Source organism: Anomalospiza imberbis, chromosome 1 (assembly GCF_031753505.1).
Source record: "Anomalospiza imberbis isolate Cuckoo-Finch-1a 21T00152 chromosome 1, ASM3175350v1, whole genome shotgun sequence".
NCBI lineage: Eukaryota > Metazoa > Chordata > Aves > Passeriformes > Viduidae > Anomalospiza > Anomalospiza imberbis.
This window is the reverse complement of record NC_089681.1, coordinates 116,521,801-116,542,411: the sequence shown is the minus strand read 5'-3', so window position 1 is coordinate 116,542,411 and position 20,611 is coordinate 116,521,801. Positions and strand designations below refer to the sequence as shown.

The 20,611-nt window shown below is 37.6% G+C and overlaps 1 protein-coding gene across 7 annotated transcripts in view; it reads right to left on the bottom strand.

Annotated features, from left to right (window-relative positions):
- Nucleotides 1-516: 516 nt before the first annotated feature.
- TBC1D5 (TBC1 domain family member 5) overlaps nucleotides 517-20,611 on the bottom strand; it is a 317,263-nt gene continuing 297,168 nt past the window's right edge. For all 7 annotated transcript variants that reach the window (XM_068207556.1, XM_068207547.1, XM_068207565.1 and 4 more), the window contains 3 exons: nucleotides 11,151-11,230; nucleotides 10,218-10,394; nucleotides 517-3,701 (listed from right to left, as the gene is read on the bottom strand). In XM_068207556.1, the coding sequence (XP_068063657.1) occupies nucleotides 3,408-3,701; nucleotides 10,218-10,394; nucleotides 11,151-11,230 (551 nt within the window). In that variant the 3' untranslated portion in view covers nucleotides 517-3,407. The remainder of the gene's footprint in view (nucleotides 3,702-10,217; nucleotides 10,395-11,150; nucleotides 11,231-20,611) is intronic.

Genomic DNA, 20,611 nt, shown 5'->3' with positions numbered 1-20,611 from the left:
CATGTTAGGATGTATTTGAACAGATGACGTTGTAACTGCCAGGCACAAGTACACCTTAAATCTGGAAAGTAATCTTTAAAATAGTTGCCTCTATGCCATTTAATGAGAACATACTGGAGAATCATGGGAAAGAGTTAAGAATGTGAATTCAAGTATACAGATTCAGAAATGTACTGTACAGATACTGACACTGTTATTGAGACACAATGATGACACTATACTGAGCTTCATGAAATTACAGAAAATTTATGTCATGGTAAATACTGGTTCATTTTCAGATACAAGAAATTTCATAAAGCAGGAAATATTCTATATGGTTTAGTTGAGAAAAATGACAAGCATTTTTATTCCCTGGATCACATACATAAAATCTGATTAGAGTATTAATAAACTTTGTGCTTATATAGATAGTTTTAAAGTTTTAATCATCCTAGTTTTCAGAAATTATACTTCCAGTATTCTAGCCAGAAAGCTTTCCCTCTTTTCGGAGAAAACACCACAAGCACAACTCAGAAAGTTTGTTAATTCTTTCTTTAATAAAGCAGGCTAAATGTTCTTCCAGAGTAAAGATACAAAGCTCCACGACTAAATCAATACCCAGTCAAAATATGATACTGCCTTTCTGCAGTACATACAACTGACATAACATGCAAGAGACTTTAAAGTAATAAATTACAGATGTGAGATACAGTAAAACAGTCTCAGATCAGCAGTCTTAATGCTGCATCAGTTTTTATCAGCAATTTTTAATGCTTATAATTTTTCTATCTGATTATTGTTATTCATGAACATTATGAGCAGGTCATTTCTGGAGAAAAAGAATAATCTTGTATTTTAAATGACAGTTTCTCTTTCAGTATATTCTTAATGTAACACAAAACAGGGTGATGATTTGACGTTTTATCTAACTTGCAAGTTTCTAATTTAATGAATATACTAAAATACTTTTAATTATCTCTGCACTATAATCAAATATCAGAAACAACATATTTGAGATGTGAAAGGACATGGTACAACCAAACCAGATTCATTTACTGGAGTTACTCTGATCTTATTTGTATAATCATCTCTCTGCTTTTGAAGATTTTTATCATATCCCATAGCATGATACGCATTCAGCTTATTGGTATTCACTGATTCTTCTTAGAAACTCCCCAAATCTTTATACACTTTCACTACTGTTTTAAAATATGCAACATTAAAGATACAACTCATTTACAAAAATAAAAAACCTGTACAAATCACACTCTTCTATTGGCAATGAGACTGTTCAAGAAAATAGCAATGTGATCCCTGAAACAACCCACTAGAATAGAAATCAAAAGACTGATGCTTAAAAAAATAAAAAAGAAGTAAAAACATTTTCTCCTGCCAAGCTACTGGAATCTTAGAAGGTTTATGTAGAATATAAAACTTTTCTCTCTGTCCCCAGAATATTTCTTTCCTCTTTCCACAGGTACTTCTTCAACAGCCATCCTTTGCTGATGGAGCCATAAGCCTTGCTGCATACGTTAAGGCTAGAAAAGCTTGAAAGACTGAAATAAATCAACCAGCCACCCAATCCCCTGGCATTCATGCAAACTCAGGGTAATAAAATAAACTGGAGACAGGCATGCATACTTGATTCCAAAGTGATCTTTCATGAAACTTAAAATGAAACCAAAAGAAACACCTCTCCAAGATGTTATGCATTTAAGATCTTTCATCTAAATAGTCATCTGTTTGTATCATTCTGTTGCAGAGAGGTGTGACGCTATGCCTGCTCATAACATTCTCGTATTTTAACATTTTACAAGGCACAAATAATCTCTTAAGAACTACAAGGTGGCTTTTGAACATGTAAGGATGGCATCTACCATGTAATTACACGACAATTAACTCTTCAGTTCAGTCACCAACACAGATCTTGTAAAATCTAAGACCAGCAAATTACATGTCACCTCATCTTTGGGATACAGTACTTCATTTACAATTACAGACTAAGCAGCAAATTATTACAATTTCATAACTTTGAACAAACACAAGCTTTGCCATGCAAATAGGAAGTTGTTGCATGGTATAATGTATATGCATCTTAAAAGCAAATAATGCTTTTTTTTGCTGCTGTGACAGAGTGACATACTAACGTTCTTTCCTCAAGCTAACTCTGTGTAGGTCCTGCAAGAGGAGCAGTCTACTCACCACCAGTTTTGTTTTATGAATTCCAACAGAGGTTATAGGGATCAGAGAGTACAGAAAGCCCCCCTTATCTACTTGAAAAAAGCTGTTGCTAAATGTACTGTGGACTTGATGGGAAAAAGATACACTTTTCCATAGAAGAACAAGTAACAGAGGTAATTAGAAACTTTCTGTTGGTTAACGCTGCTGCACCATTATGTTTCTCGTGATTAGAAATTTGGAAATCATATAGGAATATATGTAAACAGAGTCTATAGAAGATAGTAGCAATGAGACATAAAGTGCTTTTACTTATGAACATTTCATTTCACTTTGCAACCTTCCCTGCTATGTTAGCATACTCGGGCTAGCTTTAGTTCAACCAGCTCAGGTCTACATTATGAAATACTGTTATTTCCCTTGCACCTACTTTTTAACTGGGGTAGTCTGAGTAAAATTAAAAAAATCATGCCAGGGGAAGTAAAAGTAGACAAAGATGAAGAATGAAAGAGGTGAACTGGGAACTTTCAAGGGGAAAAAGTAGAGAAAGGCAAATAAGACCCTGTTGTGTAGGCCCCCATTCTCAAGGAGTTTGCCACATAAGTCTCCTGTAAGCACTGAGGAACAACTACACAAACCTCTGCCCTGAACACACCTCAGGCTATTGCAGGATGAAAATGAAGAAACTAGGATTTCTCAAGTGAGAACAAACTTCCTACCAGGATGATGCTTTTAATTTTTTTGATACTCATTCCCTAGATCTCTAATCACAGTCTCTACAGTACCCTTTCCTACACAGAAAACCCAGTCAAGCATATTTTGTAAAGGGACAATATTAAATCTTGCCTGTCTTTGCTGCTTCAGGTCTGATGCCAAATATCCACCCATTTCCATTATGGTACCTAGCATATACTATTCTATGTTTTGGGAAAGCAACAGTTCTATAGTAACAAAGCTCCTAAGTAGGATAACAGCATAATTAATAGTAACTTTATATTAGAACTGGGTTTTACTGGGTCTTTATTTAAGGCAGTTATTAAAATGTATATATTATTTTTTTAAAGTAGCAAATTTATGTCTTTTTTTGTTTGCTTGCCTTTTTATTTTAATTTAGGCTTTTGACAGCTGAAATGGGCTACCTTTATCTATTTTCTGTCCTTATAATCCAAAGAACTATCCAACCTGTGGAATCACAGAAATTAGAGCTGAGTTGTAATGACAGATTTCCCTAACTCTCCCAACCTGTTTCTTTAGATGTCCAGTGGGCTGACAATAGCAAAGTCAGAATCTTTGCTGTTATTACTACTGCTGTCATCAGGGCTGGAGCTCAGGTTGCTGGAGGAGGCTGAAATGGAACCCATCAGAGGGTCAGAAAATATCAAAGAAGAACGAGACGGAGCTTCTGGCTTCACCGCTGCCTCCTTGTGTGCCTGAAGGGCCTGCACCGGCTCTGGAACAGCACTTTTACTTCTCTCCTCTTCTTTGGAAACCATAATATAGTCATCAGCACTCTTGCTCTCACCAGTGCTCAGATCAGTTGTAGTCTGTGAAACAATGGCACAGAAAGGACTTGAAGTAAGCACCAGTATTGTCACAGAATGAGGCTTATGAAGCATGTCAGGCACATGGGAATGGGACAAAGGAATAATTATTATCCAGAAGTGGCAATGTCTAAATAAAGTGGATATTAACTTTGGATGACACAATTTGTTATTTCACAGAATCACAGAATATTCTGTGCTGGAAGGGACTCACGAGGATTATCAAGCCCAACTCTTAAGTGAATGGGCCACACAAAGATCAAACCCACAACCTTGGCATATTAGCACCATGATCTGACCAACTGAGCAAATTTAAAAAAGCATAAAATGTAACACTCTAAAAAGACTTTTTTTGGTCTAACAGTCTTACATGTCTCATCCTCATAGTGTATCCACATAGCATAAAACACATACACTACAGCTGCAAAGATTTTCAGTAATTATAGTGGGTTCCTGTCATATTTAGTGAAGTAGTTTTGAGAATTTTTTTGCTGGTTTGCATGTACAATAGCATTTTGGAGCTTGTCATATATAAAATTTCCTAGCAAAACCCTGACTTGTGAAATCGGAACCACCCATAGACCTGGTTTAGTGCGCACCAGTTTAGGTTCAAAAAATCAGGGCTGCCAGAGCTTCCAGGGTTAGTGTTGTTGACTATTTCCTACCTCTTCCAGAAAATGAGGGTCTGGGAATCCCAATTCTGTCTGGTTAGACCTTGGGAAATATGTGTCCCTGAGCACTTAGGTAGTAGCTCAAGACCATACATCAGTGCATCAGAAAACTCTATGAAGTCTCAATCTTATATTCCATTATATTAGCCACATTCAGAATCCCAGCTCTTCCAGTCAGAGCCATATGTAATTAGAAAGGGAGACTGCCATGCACAGTAGAGTGGGATTTCTCACGTGTTGACAACTGGCAGCCTTGTAGCTTGGTTGCAACCCAAATGGACAACACTTTGTTTCCTGCTGCAAGAGCTGCATTCAGCTCCTGTCTAGTGCTATGTTCCTCTGGCAAGAACATGACTGCTTTCTTGGTTGATTCCACACAGGTTTTTGTCAGAGTAATAATGCAACCTGCCAAATGGCCTGTAGGTACAAGCATCCTGAAGTGGTGTGATGCCAAAACCAATATATTTGATTACATGAATGCAAGACTGAGAAAAAGGAAAAGTAAAGGGAAATGTGTACCCACATTTGTGGCAATACAAGCCCTACACCTGTGAACTTTCCAAAAAAAAAAAGAAAAAGAAAAAAGGAAAAAAAACCAGTAAATTAATTCTGGGGTGAAAAGAGATTATAGGTATTACAAAAAGAAAAAAAAAGCAAGCAGTTACAGAAAAGAAAAAACAGGAATAATCTGAATGAGATAAAGATGAGTCTAAAGTATGGTATATAAAACTGGAGTACCACAAGCATCAGCCACAACTGCAGTTACAGAATCTATGACCACCAGCAAAATTAATTTAGGAAAATTTATTATTACAGCTGAAAATTATTTTCTTGTTTTGATTACTGATTATAGATCAGAATGTTCTTGTAGCTCAGGAAGCAAGATCCACCTGTGATTATGAATGACTGTAAGATGAAATGAGGGAGCTGGAAGTCTTTGGTTGTCATTTGCATAGTCATTAAAAATTGTTAGAAGTCATAATAAAGGTAAATAACAGCTGAATGAGAAAATATATTAAAATACAGAATTTTGCCTAAATTTATATTAATAAGGATTCAAATATCTCCCTTTCTAGTAAATTCTGAAATATCCTGTTCTCATAATTTATAATTTTTGTGTGTTATCTGCAAGTATGCAGGTCTAATAATATCATATAATTAATATTACTATAGGTTTAATAACATATAATATTCTGTTTTGTAATGAACTAATTTTAATACTTCATAATTCAAATGGAAGTATCTTGAGTCCAAAATTTTACCTGTCCCAATGTAAGACAGTCATAACACTGATAGAAATTGACATCTTATTATTTTTGGTAGTAACTCCCTTTTCACAGAAATTCATACAAAACCCAACAGATTGGTTTTAGAAAGATCAACTAGCCTTTTCTGAGTGTTATCAAAATTGATCTCCAACCCTCTTGATACATGCAGAACCGGAGTAGTTCAAATGTCAAAAACTTCAAGCAGTTTCCATGAAGTTAAAACCACAGAGTTCTATCCTACTAGGAGAGATACTTCACTGTTTAAACACTTCTGAACTGAAGCATCATTTGTTAGTAATTAGTCTTTTGCTTTCATCTTGTCTGTTTGAAGTGCTGTCTTCATGAGCTGTCAGTGAGTCAGCTGCCATCACCAGGGGGCTGAGGACACAGGCAGCACACAACCGTGGCTCTGCTCCACCAACACAGAATCACTGAATAGTTTGGGTTGGAAGGATCTTTAAAGGTCACATAGTCCAACTCCCACAGTGAGGCACAGGGACATCTTCAACTAGAGCAGGTTGCTGAGAGCCCTGTCCAACTGGACGATCAATGTTTCCAGGGATGGGGCACCCACCACCTCTCTGGGAGACCTGTTCCAGTATATCACACCATCCTCATCATAAAAAAAAATTCTTCCTTAGATCTAATCTAAACCAACCCTCTTTTAGTTAAAAATCATTGCCCCTTGTCCTATTGCAACAGGCCCTACTAAGAAATTTGTCTCTATCTCTCTTTTAAGCCCCCCCCTTCCGTACTGAACAGCCACAATTAGGTCTCCCTAGAGCCTTCTCTTCTCCAGGCTGAAAATCACCAACTCTCTCAGCCTGTCTTCATAGGAGAGGTGATCCAGCCCTTTAATCATCTTTGTCATGCTGCTCTGGACTTGCTCCAACAGGTCCATGTCCTTTCTGTGCTGGGGACCCCAGAGCTGGATGCAGTGCTCCAGGTGGGGTCTCACCAGAGGGGAGCAGAGGGGCAGAATCACCACCCTTGATCTGCTGGCTTCACTGCTTTGGATGCAGTCCAGGGTACAGTTCGATTTCTGGGCTTGAAAGCCCATTTGGGAAATGTCCAACCTCTCATCCACTAGTATTCCCTAGTCCTTCTCAAGCAGGGCTGTTTTCAATCCCTAATCTTCCAGCCTGTATTGATACTTTTTTGGAGCTCTAAATGCCATAGTCAAAATTTCAGAACTTTGTTCCCATCCCCCCGCCCTGTACAACAGAAATATACATTCCTCTAAACAACCACTGCCACATAATTCACCTGGCCTCTTTCCACACTTCTATTTAAAAGCTCTCAGGGAATGCAGTACTGCCTCATTTTTCAAAATTACACACTTTATTATTCCAAGCTATCAAGAATCCTTTATTTCAGTCCTCACAGCCCTCACACCTCCACCTTGCGTAGGGTGACACAGATCTTACTTAGTGAAACACTCGCCCAGCAAGATCAGTATTTTTGTTTCTGGCACTCCCCAGTTTCCCAAATTCTGCTTTCAAGAGTGTTCTCTAGTGCAGTTGAAAAAGCATCCTGCTCTTTAATAAAGAAAACCAGTCATCCCAATTTCTTGTTGTTACTTTTTAGCTTCCCAACAGTACTCTTCATGCCACCCACACTTTTCAGTTTGGTTAAGGAGACCTATAGCTCACTGAAGTAACAGAGAAGCAGCAAAGCAGAGATATTGACCCCAAAATCCTATAAAAGGGCTGCCTGTAAATGTTTGCCTATCCCTAGCATACACTGGTATTTTGGAACTGATATTTCCAGAGGTAAAATACCTCCTTCCTTCTTCTTTTGCCTGTTTCTGTTTCAGGAAACTCATGCTGACGTGAAGCATGTTTTTTCCCATCTGCTGCCACTACTGAATAAATGAAAAATGACAGAATTATACTTCCAGTAGCTTTGAAAGTTAACAACCTTACGCCCGTTGCCATATGGCTTCTCCAAACAATTTTTCCTGATGAATATCAGCTACTAGGACCAGGCTTATTTCATTTGCCTTCACACTGTGAATGAGTTAAAACTAACTGCAAGGATACAAATCAAGAAAGCTTAGAAGAACAGCAGCTAATTTTGCCTCCTTCTTTGAACAGACATAAAGGCAAGATAATGTGTTAATTATCATTCATTATTTAGCAACAGAAGCCTTCTGTTTGTCAACTGCATGCTGTTACCAAAGCCAAACATTCAAAAAAATGCTTGATTTCTTTTAGCCTTTATCTTAATTTTTTTTTGCATTTTTAATTTTGCAGCTTTCTTTTCTAAAGAAGGGCTATATCCTTATCCTCATTTTGCAGAAAGGGATTTTGACACAAAGAAAGAGGAATAACACTTTTTAAAAAAGCTAAGATGAGAAATAATTTATTCTTCTATAACAACCAGGCACAAAAAATCAGATTTTAATCTCATTTACAGCATAGCTACACCTGTAACTGTTTCAGCTGCCCTAGAAAATAACTCTATAACTCTAGCAAAGAACAATCCCTACAGTACAAATCATACCAAATAGAATTACAGGCATTACCAAAGTCACAGAAAATGCAAATAGAGTCAAAATTTATTTAGCAAGAAATGCATTAAAATGCCTAGAAGTGGTTGTTTTTTAATCCCCCTGCAGCTCTCTGTAAGTACTCCCAGCATGACCCAGGGCACCAATGCAGCCCTCTCTCTTCAGCAGAGCTAAAAGCCTGGGCTGTGCCCTGGTTTGGGCCAACAACTGAGCCCATCAATTAACAGTCTAATTTCACAGTCCACTATTCCGCAGTTCTATTGTCCTGTGTTTTATTAAAAGGGGTCTAGAGTTCTCCTCTTTTTATTAGATTTTATGTGTGGTGGTTAAAGACTAAGGGCTTGGAAACAGCACAGACTAACTAGGGGACAGTTAGACAAACTATCCCTAATTAACTAACTAAGGATACCACCAGTCCTCCTGGAGTACCATTTCTAACACTAATCTTTTTCTTTACATCAGAGGTGCCGTTGCTCATTATCATAATCGGAAGTTCCAGAAGATAAGAGGAGAGGAGGCTAATCCATAAGAATGTACTGCACCTCCAAACATAAACCATGCAGTGCTAATGCCTCATTAATGCTCTGCAGCAGCTTAGATTATGCAACCTCTACTCACATTGCTCATAGTTGACTTATGAGCAGCCTTGAAATTGTGGGAGCCATGGATGCCACTCAGTTCCTGGGACTGGATGTAGATACCCTGACTACACACTGGGATAAGCCCAGACCTCATTGTACATTGCCCTGGAAATCTGCACTGGAGAGAAATCTGTGCAGACCAGGCTTCACTTGCTCCACACTTAATACCCAAAGAGTCCCAGCATGTCCATGGTACATGGTTTAGACCAGCCTCTGAGTAAGGCTTCTCCAGCATCACTAGGGTCTGCTCTCTCTCTCTCTCTCACACACACACACACACAGAGCTTGCTGCCATGTTATATGGCATTCTGCCTTCTAGTTTCTAGATGTACAAAAATCATCAAAAAACATTATTTAACATTTTGGAAAGAAAACAAAAGATACTTAATATAAAATGCTAGGAGATCAAGGGCAAAAATAGGATGCCATTATATCAACAGTCCAATACACTGTATCAGCTTAACCTATGCCTTTATTATGGCAGAAAGTAGTGATTGTAATGACAACAGCTAAGCAAGCAATGAAAACTCCCTAGGAAAGCCTTGTTCTTCACCATTACTAAGTATTAAAAAATAAATCTTGGTATTGCCTCTAATACCAAAGTACAATTAAAATACATATTTTTAACATAGAGTGTTCTAACTCAGGGGGATCATGTGTAATAAATTAAAATGACCCTTCATCATTATTTGAAAAATGAATAAATATTTCCTGCAGTTCCTAAGTACACTTCTCAAAAGTGAACTGACTGCAGACTCAGTTAAGACTTTGAGGTGGTAGTGCTGCCACTGATTCATGAGTGTATCAGGAGCAGGGTGGCAGACTTAATAGAACTCAACACAGAAATGAGCAGGCATGTTTGGGTTGGTCTGACTCTTAGACAGAGAGGGCCCCTTCGTCTATGAACTTGTCCTATGACTGTATGCTTTGTATGTGAAAACATTGTTTACAGATTCAAGGAGAAAGTCAATACAATGAAGTAAAAGGCAAAAGCAACCTCCTTGCTATTTCCTTTTTGGCACAGGCCATGAATACCCTGCAATGCAGTTAATCAGCTCTTACATAATGGGATCCTGGAGGACAAGGACAATGAGAATAATCATGTGGGAACATTTGGTATGGGAACATTTACCTGCAATTTTTACGTTTTTTGGTAGGAAATTAATCTGTGATTCTGTGATTCAACAGTGTGAAAGAACTCCCCCAAACACGGCCTAACACTTAGACTTAAATATCTATGTGTGGAGCATAAGGCTACAATAAAAATAATTAATCAGAGTAGGGCAGTAGCTAGCGATACACTTTTAACCCACTCTCCATATGGACCAGGAATGCTGGTATGTCCCACATAATGTCTGGATGTGCTAGAGGAAATCTCCAAAACATGTAAGGTCGTCAATGGCCTGTTTGAGATGTTTTTATTTTACCTGTTGTCCTGAGATGAACTGTTGCTTTGTCATGACAGGTCCCTTTAGGACATCACCTGCCCCCTTGTTCTGGTTATTGGAACAGTAGTGATCATCAGCAATAGTGATTTGCTCATTTTCTTCAGCTTCCAGCTGGCTCTGGTTGAAACGCAATGAACCTTTCAGGATATCCTTGATCTGTTGTTGAATAGAAAGGGAAAGGATGCAAGTTAAAAACTAGGAGGAACTCTGCATTTTCTAAAGCTCTGCACAGACTGCTTTCATACACCATTTCCCCAAAATATCTGCTTTGAAAAGACAGGAAGCAAGTCAATATTCATACCTATATTGGTTACAGATAGAAATAACAGTGAAATTTGTTTTTGATTAGAGTCTGGAAAACAACTATCCAAGAAATTGAAAGAGAATAAAACTGTTAAGATGACTCCTTGCCTCATTATAGGTTTAAAATATGTCACATTGCTCTTCATAAAATGTATTTTGAGCGAGCAGGGGGCAGTATAATCAGAGCTACAGATGCTCAGCAGCATTTTCATTTTATGTATGTAGTATTTTTTCCTTTAATTCGATGATATTCAAGTGTTGTCACAATGAAATCATGGGGACACAGGCGTAGTTGTTGTCTAGCAAGTACATTTTGCATTAAGAAAAATGATAGCATGGCTTAAGTCCAGCACTAGGTGTTGCACTTCTTTAGCTGTGATATGAGGCTTCCAAAACTTCCACAGGAGCAAATACTGTGCAAGTTGTTTGAACTCTTTATAGCTGAGTTTTATTGTTACAAATAAAAATACACCACAAGGTTTGATGCCAGTAAAACAGCTACAAGAACACAAACCAGCAGTATACAAAAAGAATAAAACAGGAGAAAAAAGGAGAAAGGATTAATAGCCCTGAAGGACACAAGAAGGTTAAGCTAAGCAATAGTAATACCTGCTTCAAACCAGCCAAGGAAACCAGAATTTCATCTTCTTTTTCCAAGCGTTCTTGCAAAATGACTTCCTGAATATTTCCTGTAACATCAAAAGAAAGATAAAAAGAGAAAACATCTTAAATAAACTCAAACGTGCTGTTACTTACTGCTGACTGATGCTTTCAAAACAAACTTCTGTGACTTGCAAACACAATTCTGTATCCAAACCTAGAGACTGACAACCTTATTATCTGCACAGGTGAGGCCAGCCTGAGCCTGGCACTGCTGCCAGGAAGCCTCCAGCAATGCTCTGCTCCTGCAGGCTTTCTGTTGCCCCTGTGTACCAAGGAACTCAGGCTACTACTGGCCCCTAGAAGACGACACCAGCCTCTGTATTACATACAGTTTTGAACTTGAAAATACTTTGGAAAGCATTCAGAAACAGTTAGAGAAATCTGATGCATCTCACAGAAAGGTTTAGGTAGAAGCACAGCAATCTTCATCCTGATCCCATGGCCACTGCAGATGCTAGAATACTCTTCTTCATAGAAGGACTACAAAAAGTTTAATTCCCCTTCTATTATCTTCTTTTAGGTAAAAGACCCAGGGTCAAGCAAAACTTATTTGACAGAAGGAGCAGTGTAGTACCAACACTTCTGGAGACTCTTGCCTTCCATACCCACAGCATGGTCCTTCAAGGATGCATTTTACTACCCTGGTATAGAGTGTTTGCAGGAAGACAACCCCAAGCAATGCTACACTCCAACACAGCCCAGATAACTCTGGAGATTCAAATAACTCTGCAGATTCAGTTCATTTTCTGGCCTCCCAGCTCCTGCTTTCCCACTCTTTAAGAAAACAGAAAAAATTCCTAGAGAGAGATTGGCAGAATGAGATGGTATCTGTCAACTGAAAATGACAGGATACTCCTTTGTGCAACTCCTGTCTTACATACACAGACTGAGTCCAAATCCCTCAGTGACACTCATTTGGGAAGAATGCTTTGCTGCTCATGAGTATCTGTATCCAGGTACTTCACAATTAGAGCTTTGTACAATTAATCCACACCTGTATTGAATTTGTTTTTAACAACATTCTGCATGTTCAGGGCCCAAATCAGTGAAAAGCCAGAACCTCTGCTAACAGATGATCCTGACAAGGACAAAAATGATGACACTGCCAACTCTGACACAATATGAAGTTTCAAGTAAAAGCATTGAGTAATTTGGTATGAGTTTTGTGTTTACAGAATAAATAGCAATATAATGAGATGTGGGAGACAGGACAAGAAGAAAGATTAGAAGTGGAGAGGTAGATTTAAAATTTGTGTATAAACACAAGTTTGAAATTGAGTTGGGGCCAGAAATCAGTAATGGGTATAGAGGAGGAATGGAAAGGGCGAAGAGGAGAAAGGATCCATGCCTAAGTACTAAATGAACCACTAAAAAGCATAGAAGGGATGAAAGAGTCTAGAACCATGAAAGGCAATAGCTGACAAAAGTCAAGGTGATGTGATCAAGGTCAAGAGCATCAGTGAAGGTACCACAACTCAGCTTTGCGTAAGCATCCTGCCTGAACAAGGAGATCTATGCTCACATTATTTAGCACACATTATTTACTATATTACAGTGGCAATGTCCTGTAGCAATATTGTGCAATTGTCAAATTGTTGTACAATTGAACAATTTTCCATGACAAAGACACTGCATTATGAAGGCCAGAAATAATAAAAAACCAGATCTTTCTGCAAATATGTAGCATCTTGAATTGAGAAAATCCATAATTATTGCAACATTTTACTTGCTTTTTTATTTTATATCTAAATTGTATATTCTCTCAATTTGGTAAGTAAAATATATTAATATTTATTTACAAAAGAGTAACTTACATTCTGTTTTCCACTGTTTCAAAGAATGCATGATTGCCTTCTTTTAAAAGATCCACAATTTGAAACATCAGAAGTCCAAAGCCTTCATAGGCAGGACAGCCATGCTTGATCACAGCCTGAATCACTGAAATCAACTGTCTTTTCCATTTCTCAGCATTAGAAAAGAAAGTATTGCATTAGTGTGTGATCCCCACATAAATTAAACCATACATTAAAAAACTAGGGCATGCACACAAACTAAGCAGATGGACCAAGAAAATAATTCAAAGCAAACCTCCAACCTGCTGAAGACTAATGGAGAAAATATAAAAAAATCAGGAAAAAAGAGCAAGAAAACAAAAGCTGAAAGGTATTCCACATGATGTGGAAATACTCTACTATTATTACTGACCTTTAGAGATGTTTTGTGAATCAGTATTTAAAAAAAATAAGGAAAATAATTTATCATCACTGTAAAACCCAGCTGAAACCATGTTTGATGAGCCAGTAGATTGAGAAATTTCTAAAAACTTATGAATGGAATATGATAGTTACCCAGCAGTAAAAAATAATATAAATGTTTGTATCATCACATATTTACTTTAGCAAGATTAATGCCAGGTTTTAATATTAGTTTCAGAAGAAAAAAGATTAGGAGAAAAAAGGTAGGAAATACAAGCAAAAAGTAGCATCTGAGGCATAAAGGCATAAATTGGGATGTCCTTTTCTAGCGCAATGAAACAGAAGGAAGGTAGAATTCCTTGTGGAATTGGCAATGAATCCTTTTCTTAAATATGTCCTTGAACTGCATGTGCACGTGGCTTCTAATCTGCTGCCCTCATCTCTTTTGAACGTAAAGTTTTTTAACTTTCAAATAAATGGAACCCAAATTTGCCAATGCTCATTTTTCTTCCCTGGCTAGTGAGTAGGGAGGAATAAAAAAAATAATCATTAGATGAGTGAAGCATACAGGCAATGTGATTTTGCATGAGTGCCTCCTTGCATGAGTGCCATCCTTCTGCTAGGACCCCCTTTGAAATCCACATGGACTGGAAAGAGAGGTGGGAAGAAGAGGAGGGATGGCAAGAAAGTTGGTATGTGCTCTGCAGCTGCTTTCCTGTGAATAGCTGTGCCACGGCACAGCATCCTCACTGGGGGACTCTCATCCAAGGTTTTCCCACTGCTGGGGGACCTCATAGGGCAGTCAGTTGCTGAGATGAAGAGGGAAAATAAGCTCTCAATTGCAGACAAAAGCTTATTTTACCTTTCTGCATCTCAAAAGGTACCCTTGCAACTGGAAATACTTTAAAAGATACTGTTTCAAGAGTGCTATATTGATATATATATAGATATAGATATAATATTACTCAGCTGAAGACTTCTACTTTAAGTCGAGATGTATAATTTAATTATTCTTCCTTCATAGGAGATGTTATTGTACTTTGAGAGAAGTGCTTCATGTATATTAATGAATTGGCCACATATTGGTTTTTTTCTTTATCTGCTGCTCTATATCAGTACCTCACAGCTGTTTTTTTTTTTTTAATAAAACAGTAACTATCTTTTAAAAACCCTGCAGATGTCAATTTGGAATTGAAAACACCTTCCTACCTTTAAAAAAACCCCATTGATACAATGAATCAAACAAACAGATTATGTGATTTCTATATTATTCAAAACTGAGTCCAGTTTGATTCTGTGCTATAAATATCCATCTGTTGGGATAGCTATTGTTATTCAAAAGTTTTCAAAATCCTATTGTTCAGAGAAAATTAAGGTTAAGGTCAAATATTCCAGACTGCCTTGTTTGATTTTTTTTTTCTTTCTTTCAAGATTTCATTTAGCTGATGCCAAATGTTTTCTGCAGAAAAATACAATATTTCTTTATTCAATTAAGTTCTTAGTAGAGGAAAACAAAAAGTGAATTTTGCAACTTCTCACCTGGTGGTCAGAGCACTGCTGTGAGATGTACGAGATACCAGACTGCCATTACAAGACTCTGGGGATTTGTTTCAGAATAGTGCCAACAAACAACTATCACAAAATGAACTGTCATACCCTGACTGTGAGCCTGACTAAGCCTCAGAAATACCAGAGCTGTTAAACCAGTTGTTCTCTTCAGAAGTCAGCAATATTATCCACTTTGATGGATGCCCTCAAACCAGATTCACATCTCAAAGGATGCCTTTTATATAATGGATTGGAATTAATTTTGGGTACTTATTCTTAAATGAGCAGACCTGTTTACGTTTGATAGATACCAGACCAGTAAATCAATAATTACTTCCTGAGTGAGACTGTGATCATTTGCCTTGATATATTTTACATCCAACTACAACTACGGAGTAGAACACACAAATGATTGCATTCATGTTCTTTTTTAAAAAATATGGACAAACACTGGGGCAGGTAGTGAGTTTCTTAGCAACAGCTGAAACAGCTAAAAATTAAGATGAAATATATTTTTTATTTCTTGCTCTTACAGTTATGGCAAGTTGTGAATCACTTTACGTGCACACTCACTGTAGAAGTAATTTTTTTAAAAAATCAGGATTTCTATTTCCTTCCCCTAAATTAACTGCTAAATTTTAAACTGAAGACATACTATCTATAGCAACGGAAGAGGAAAAACATCCACAGCAACTTCTAGCAGGAAAATTAGAGAAAGCTTATGCTCTCTGATGATTGAAATGCTATATATTCCATGATGGTGTGTGCAGTCACTGCTGAGTTCCCAGGCCAGGGAAAGGGGCTATTCAAAACATTCCTCTCTGAATGTGGAAAAGCTGTTAGGCTTGGCATAATTATTTTAGAGGCTTATTAAATAAAGTAACTTTCACTGGAAATTTTGCTTGCATTCAATACAGATTTTGCAAGAAACCCAACCACCCAACCAGAGCTGCACTAAATGAATGGGAAAACTTGTCTGCTGTAGACAAGATCCCCTCAGGCATCTCTTCATGCCCATCCATCCAGAAGACAAATCTGCACCTCTTCCCTTCCACTGAGGAGGTGGGAACAAACACCCTGCCAGATGAAGGCACAAAGCACATTTGACATAAAATCAGATGGATGTGGAGAACACCAAACTTCTCTGAGGTTCTTTGTTTTTTCTCACTGCTGCTTTTGCAGTGCATCTCCCTCCTAATGATTTCTATTTTAAGCTGGTCTCCGTGGGGCCTTTCCAGGAAGATGACTCCTGCTGAGAGGAGCTAACTCGAAATAGCTGCAAGCTGTATTACGAATGCTGCTTTTCTACTACTAGCTCCTGATCAATGACTTGTGAACAAGCAACAGTCCAGAGTCATGTTAAATCGACTTTTTTCACCCTTGTTTTCACTACTGAGAAGAGAGCTCAAACTCAGAATGCAAAAGTACCTTCTCAGTACCACTGTAGGCAGGAACAAGGAGAGAACTGAGGGTACTTCTACACTCTATTTTTCCAAAACAGGAAAGCCAAAAAATCCCAGTGTTCCCATATATGCCAAGGCACAACCAACTCTCTGGACTCATATTCCAGTACTGGTGTCTAACTGCCTTTATGAAATCAGGGTTTACAGAAAATGTTTCCAACGTTCCCTGCACAATATACTAGTGACAGCAAGACTGCCTCTTCAAGAACATTAAGAGGCTAGAAGGACAGACTGGGACTTCAGCTTCTGATAATCAACCTTTCTCTCTTTTCACAACAAATACTGCTCTCCTACCTGAACTTGGTCAGATGAGCACAAAAATGAACTCTAAACCTTAACACTGGTTTGTGGCTTTTCTAGAAAGACTATGCTGTATGACATAGTGATATTGCTGCTTAATAATGCAAGTCAGGATGTTTCCAACCACTGCATTTTCCTTCCAGGATTAAAAATACAAATGAGAGGAGTAAAATTCCCTTCTAAAACAATAGTGTTTGTGATCTAAGTGTTGATGAAGGCAACACTGCTAAGCAGTCTTTCATTTACTTATCTCACTGTAAATGCCAACACTTCTAGTAACAATTACACATTATATTAAAAGCACCACTTAGCAACATTTGAGTCTTGAAGAACTTAAAGATCCTAAAAATCTGAAACTATCTGTGAAATAATGCATTCTTCAAAACATTTATTTGAATATAAATGATTTATACAGTGTTGAATATAAGTGATGTATTTATACTTCTGATTCATGTGTTGTGCAGAGCACCACCACTTCATCAATATTTGAAGTGTGGCAATGCTTGTGACATCAGAGAAACAGTAAAAAGTTACCAATCATCAACTCATAGCAAGGCACAGAATTGCAGATGTACAGAGAAGGAGATTGGAAAGGGTTATGAAATAATTTTGTCCATCTCTTGCCCAAAGACACAATCAATTCTCAGCTGTGAACTCTAATTTACACACAGTAAGCAGATTATGCTTAACATATACCTTACATCTGTATATTTATTAAAATAATGGGGAAACTAACAATTTAGTCCTACAACAATTTTACTTCTACTAAGGTTTTACTTCCTTAAAGCTGGAACTGGAAGAGAAACCACTGCCTAAGAGATACTGGAAAGGAAAGGGTGGATTGTCAGTGCACTTCAGTATAAGAGAGACACTCACTGAGCAACTCCTGCAGGGAGGAAGCACCGGGAATTCACTGAAAGTTGCAAGGAAAGCTGTTAATCAGGTAATGAGGGGCTACGTAAGCTTCATTATTTTAATCTCCTTTTCAGTCAGACTACAGGGATGAAAGCATCTGTAGGTGCCTACCACAGCTGGACTTTCAACACTGGCACAGTTGTTATAAAGGTGGCTCACTCTGAGTTGAACCAGTTGTTTCTGACCTTAAGAGCTACCCTTAGGTGACAAAAAGGTGGTTACAATTTACGGAACATGAAGAATTACACTTTTATTCTTCATATATATCTATATCTATTTTATATATACATATATATACATACATACATATATACACATACATACACACATATATATACACACTTTATATATATACATAATATATATATAAAATATATGTATTTGTAAAATGACCAGCAGTGACAGTCTGAAAGGAAGTCTGTACAACAAATACTTGTTTCCCAGTAAACATTCCTACATTTGATTAAATAAATTTGCTAATGTTCTTTCTTTATATGCTCTTTTTATAGGTTATTTTACATCATTATTTCTAACCAAATACAGCAATCCTTTAGACTCATGGGCCTGTGTTTGATGTGGCCTTTTATACTGATAGCATTTCTAATCACACTGGATTTATAAACCATGGATTATTTTATTTACGTTCCAAGCATAAGAGAACTCATTTAATGCATTTACTTCCTCAACAAATGCTGAAGTATTTCATTTCAGCACAGAGAAGCAAAATAATTTCCATTTCATTTTATCCTTACAAAAATGTCATAACCTTTCATCATATCACATGACACATAAAACAAGACTTCAGTACTATCATGCATACATTTAACACACACTGTGTCCACATCTATATTGGGCAGTATGTCAGTCCCTAAATACTGAACATTAAATCAACTTCCACCTCTTTTTTCCCCTTTGTAAATGATCCTTAAAATAAAATGCATCCTTATAACAATTGCACTGACTGATAAAAGAGGAAGGAATTAATTCAGTCTAATTAAACCTTTAAAAGTGCTATTTCACACAACAACTAAAATTATACTAGCAACTATATCCTGTAAGTTTTTATTTCTTTATTTTAGTATTTTTTCTTCCTTGCTCATGGTGCTTGCAATAATCACAGTGAAAAGGTGGCTTTTTTAACTGTTTTTAATAAATCTTCCAAATAATATTTGTCTGGGAGATGTCAGGAAGTGCTAGTGAATATTCAAGTGCCAGCACTGCTTGATGTTTGTGGCGGGGATGTACTGTGAGTGATCCAAAGAACTCTCAAAAGACTGGTTTTCATTTTTCTTATTACTATGACGGCGTAATTTCTGGGCATTTTGTAAATACATGCAGTTTTTTACAGGCTACCTGTGAAAGCTGAGAGCTGACATGCCATTCCAAAGGCAGGATGCTGGTGGTGTTTAGAAGGATGGGAGATGAAAACTTCACTTTTCCACATCCCTTCCATAATACACAATGGAGGGGCAGAGGTGTATTGGAATACTGGTGAAGGACATAGCAACATATTACACATAGCAGAAGTGAAATTGGAAAATTCACCACAAGCAAAATCCAACAGCCCTGTATGGGTAGCTCAGAGAAGGATTTATTTGCTTTGGCTTAGTGAAGCCATGACGCTTACGTATAAACTTACAAAATGTGGGTCAGACCTAAGAGGTTTTTGTGATGTTGCCTCCAAGACAAGAAGTAATTTAAAGACTGGGATATTGAGCAACATATTTCTGTGACCCACCTGAATCTCCCTCTGGCAGCTGGTTCAAGTTAAGCAGTAACAGTATGAAGGTGAAATTAATAAAACCAGGCAGACTTATGTTTCCTCTGTATAATTGGGTACCTTTGTACATCTTTCTAGGGTCTTTTGCTGAACCCTGTGAGCTAACTCTGCAGAACTGGTATGAATCCTCAGGGCTTTATAGCTGAGGCTCTTTGCAGCAAGAAAGCAGCTAAATTGCTTCTGAATCTCAGCTAGTTGGGGAAACAATCTTACATTTACATAGTGCTGCCCTTAAGCAAAAGCAAGTGGGGAATGACCTTAGTTTTTCTACTTCTGTAACCTGATAAATTGCCCACCAAAAAAAAAAGTTTCTATATAAAGATCTCCATATCCAAGTTAATACTGAACCAATATTCCTTTAAATTGCTTCTCATGAGAAGGACTTCCTGTGCTACGTGTGCAATTATTTGGTAAACTTTCCCACACTTGGAGGTCTGAAACCATGTTAGAAACAAATAGTAGGTTCTTCTGTCTGAGATAGTGGTGATGGATTGGCTCCTGTCCCATGTAAAGAGAAAACACTTTGAAATTCAGCACTTTTCTTTCTGGAACAAAACTGTCAAGTTAATATAGAACCTCCACAAGCTCTCATATTGGCACTTGCCTATGGAGGGGGAGGGCTGATACTTCTCCAGGGCTTTAATTAACTTTTTGTTAAGAAGCTGCACTTTAATTGTGGGCCAGCGTGGACATGGTCCTAACCCTAAAGATACTAGAATAGCAGATGGTGTCAGATGACAGTGTCATTAGCTGGTGTCACCTGAACTGCCATTTAACAGGCTTCAGCCTGGGATGTAAAAAAGCTTTGCTCTTTGAGACACTCCAGACCAACTCCATGTTGAACAAACACCTCAAACTCAGTCCCATGTCCAATGTGAAGGACAAGAGAGGAATCTTCCAGCAGACACTACCAGGCCCTCTGAGTGCTGTTTGTGTGCATGTCTCTTATGTTTTTCATTATCTACTCTAAGATATCAGACAGATGTCACATTTACCAGTTACCAGGAAAAATCTTTTTTTTTACTGAATGCACTTGCTAGCTTGATGCTTTTCTTTTCACAGAGTGCAAGAAAGGAGGAAACAACCAAAATTCTTCAAAGAAGAAGTAACATTTTGACAAGTAATAATATTGTAATACTTAAATGGTGTATTACAGCTTTCTGAATCATTGAGCCTTGAGGAATTTATGTGCACTAACAGTAGAGT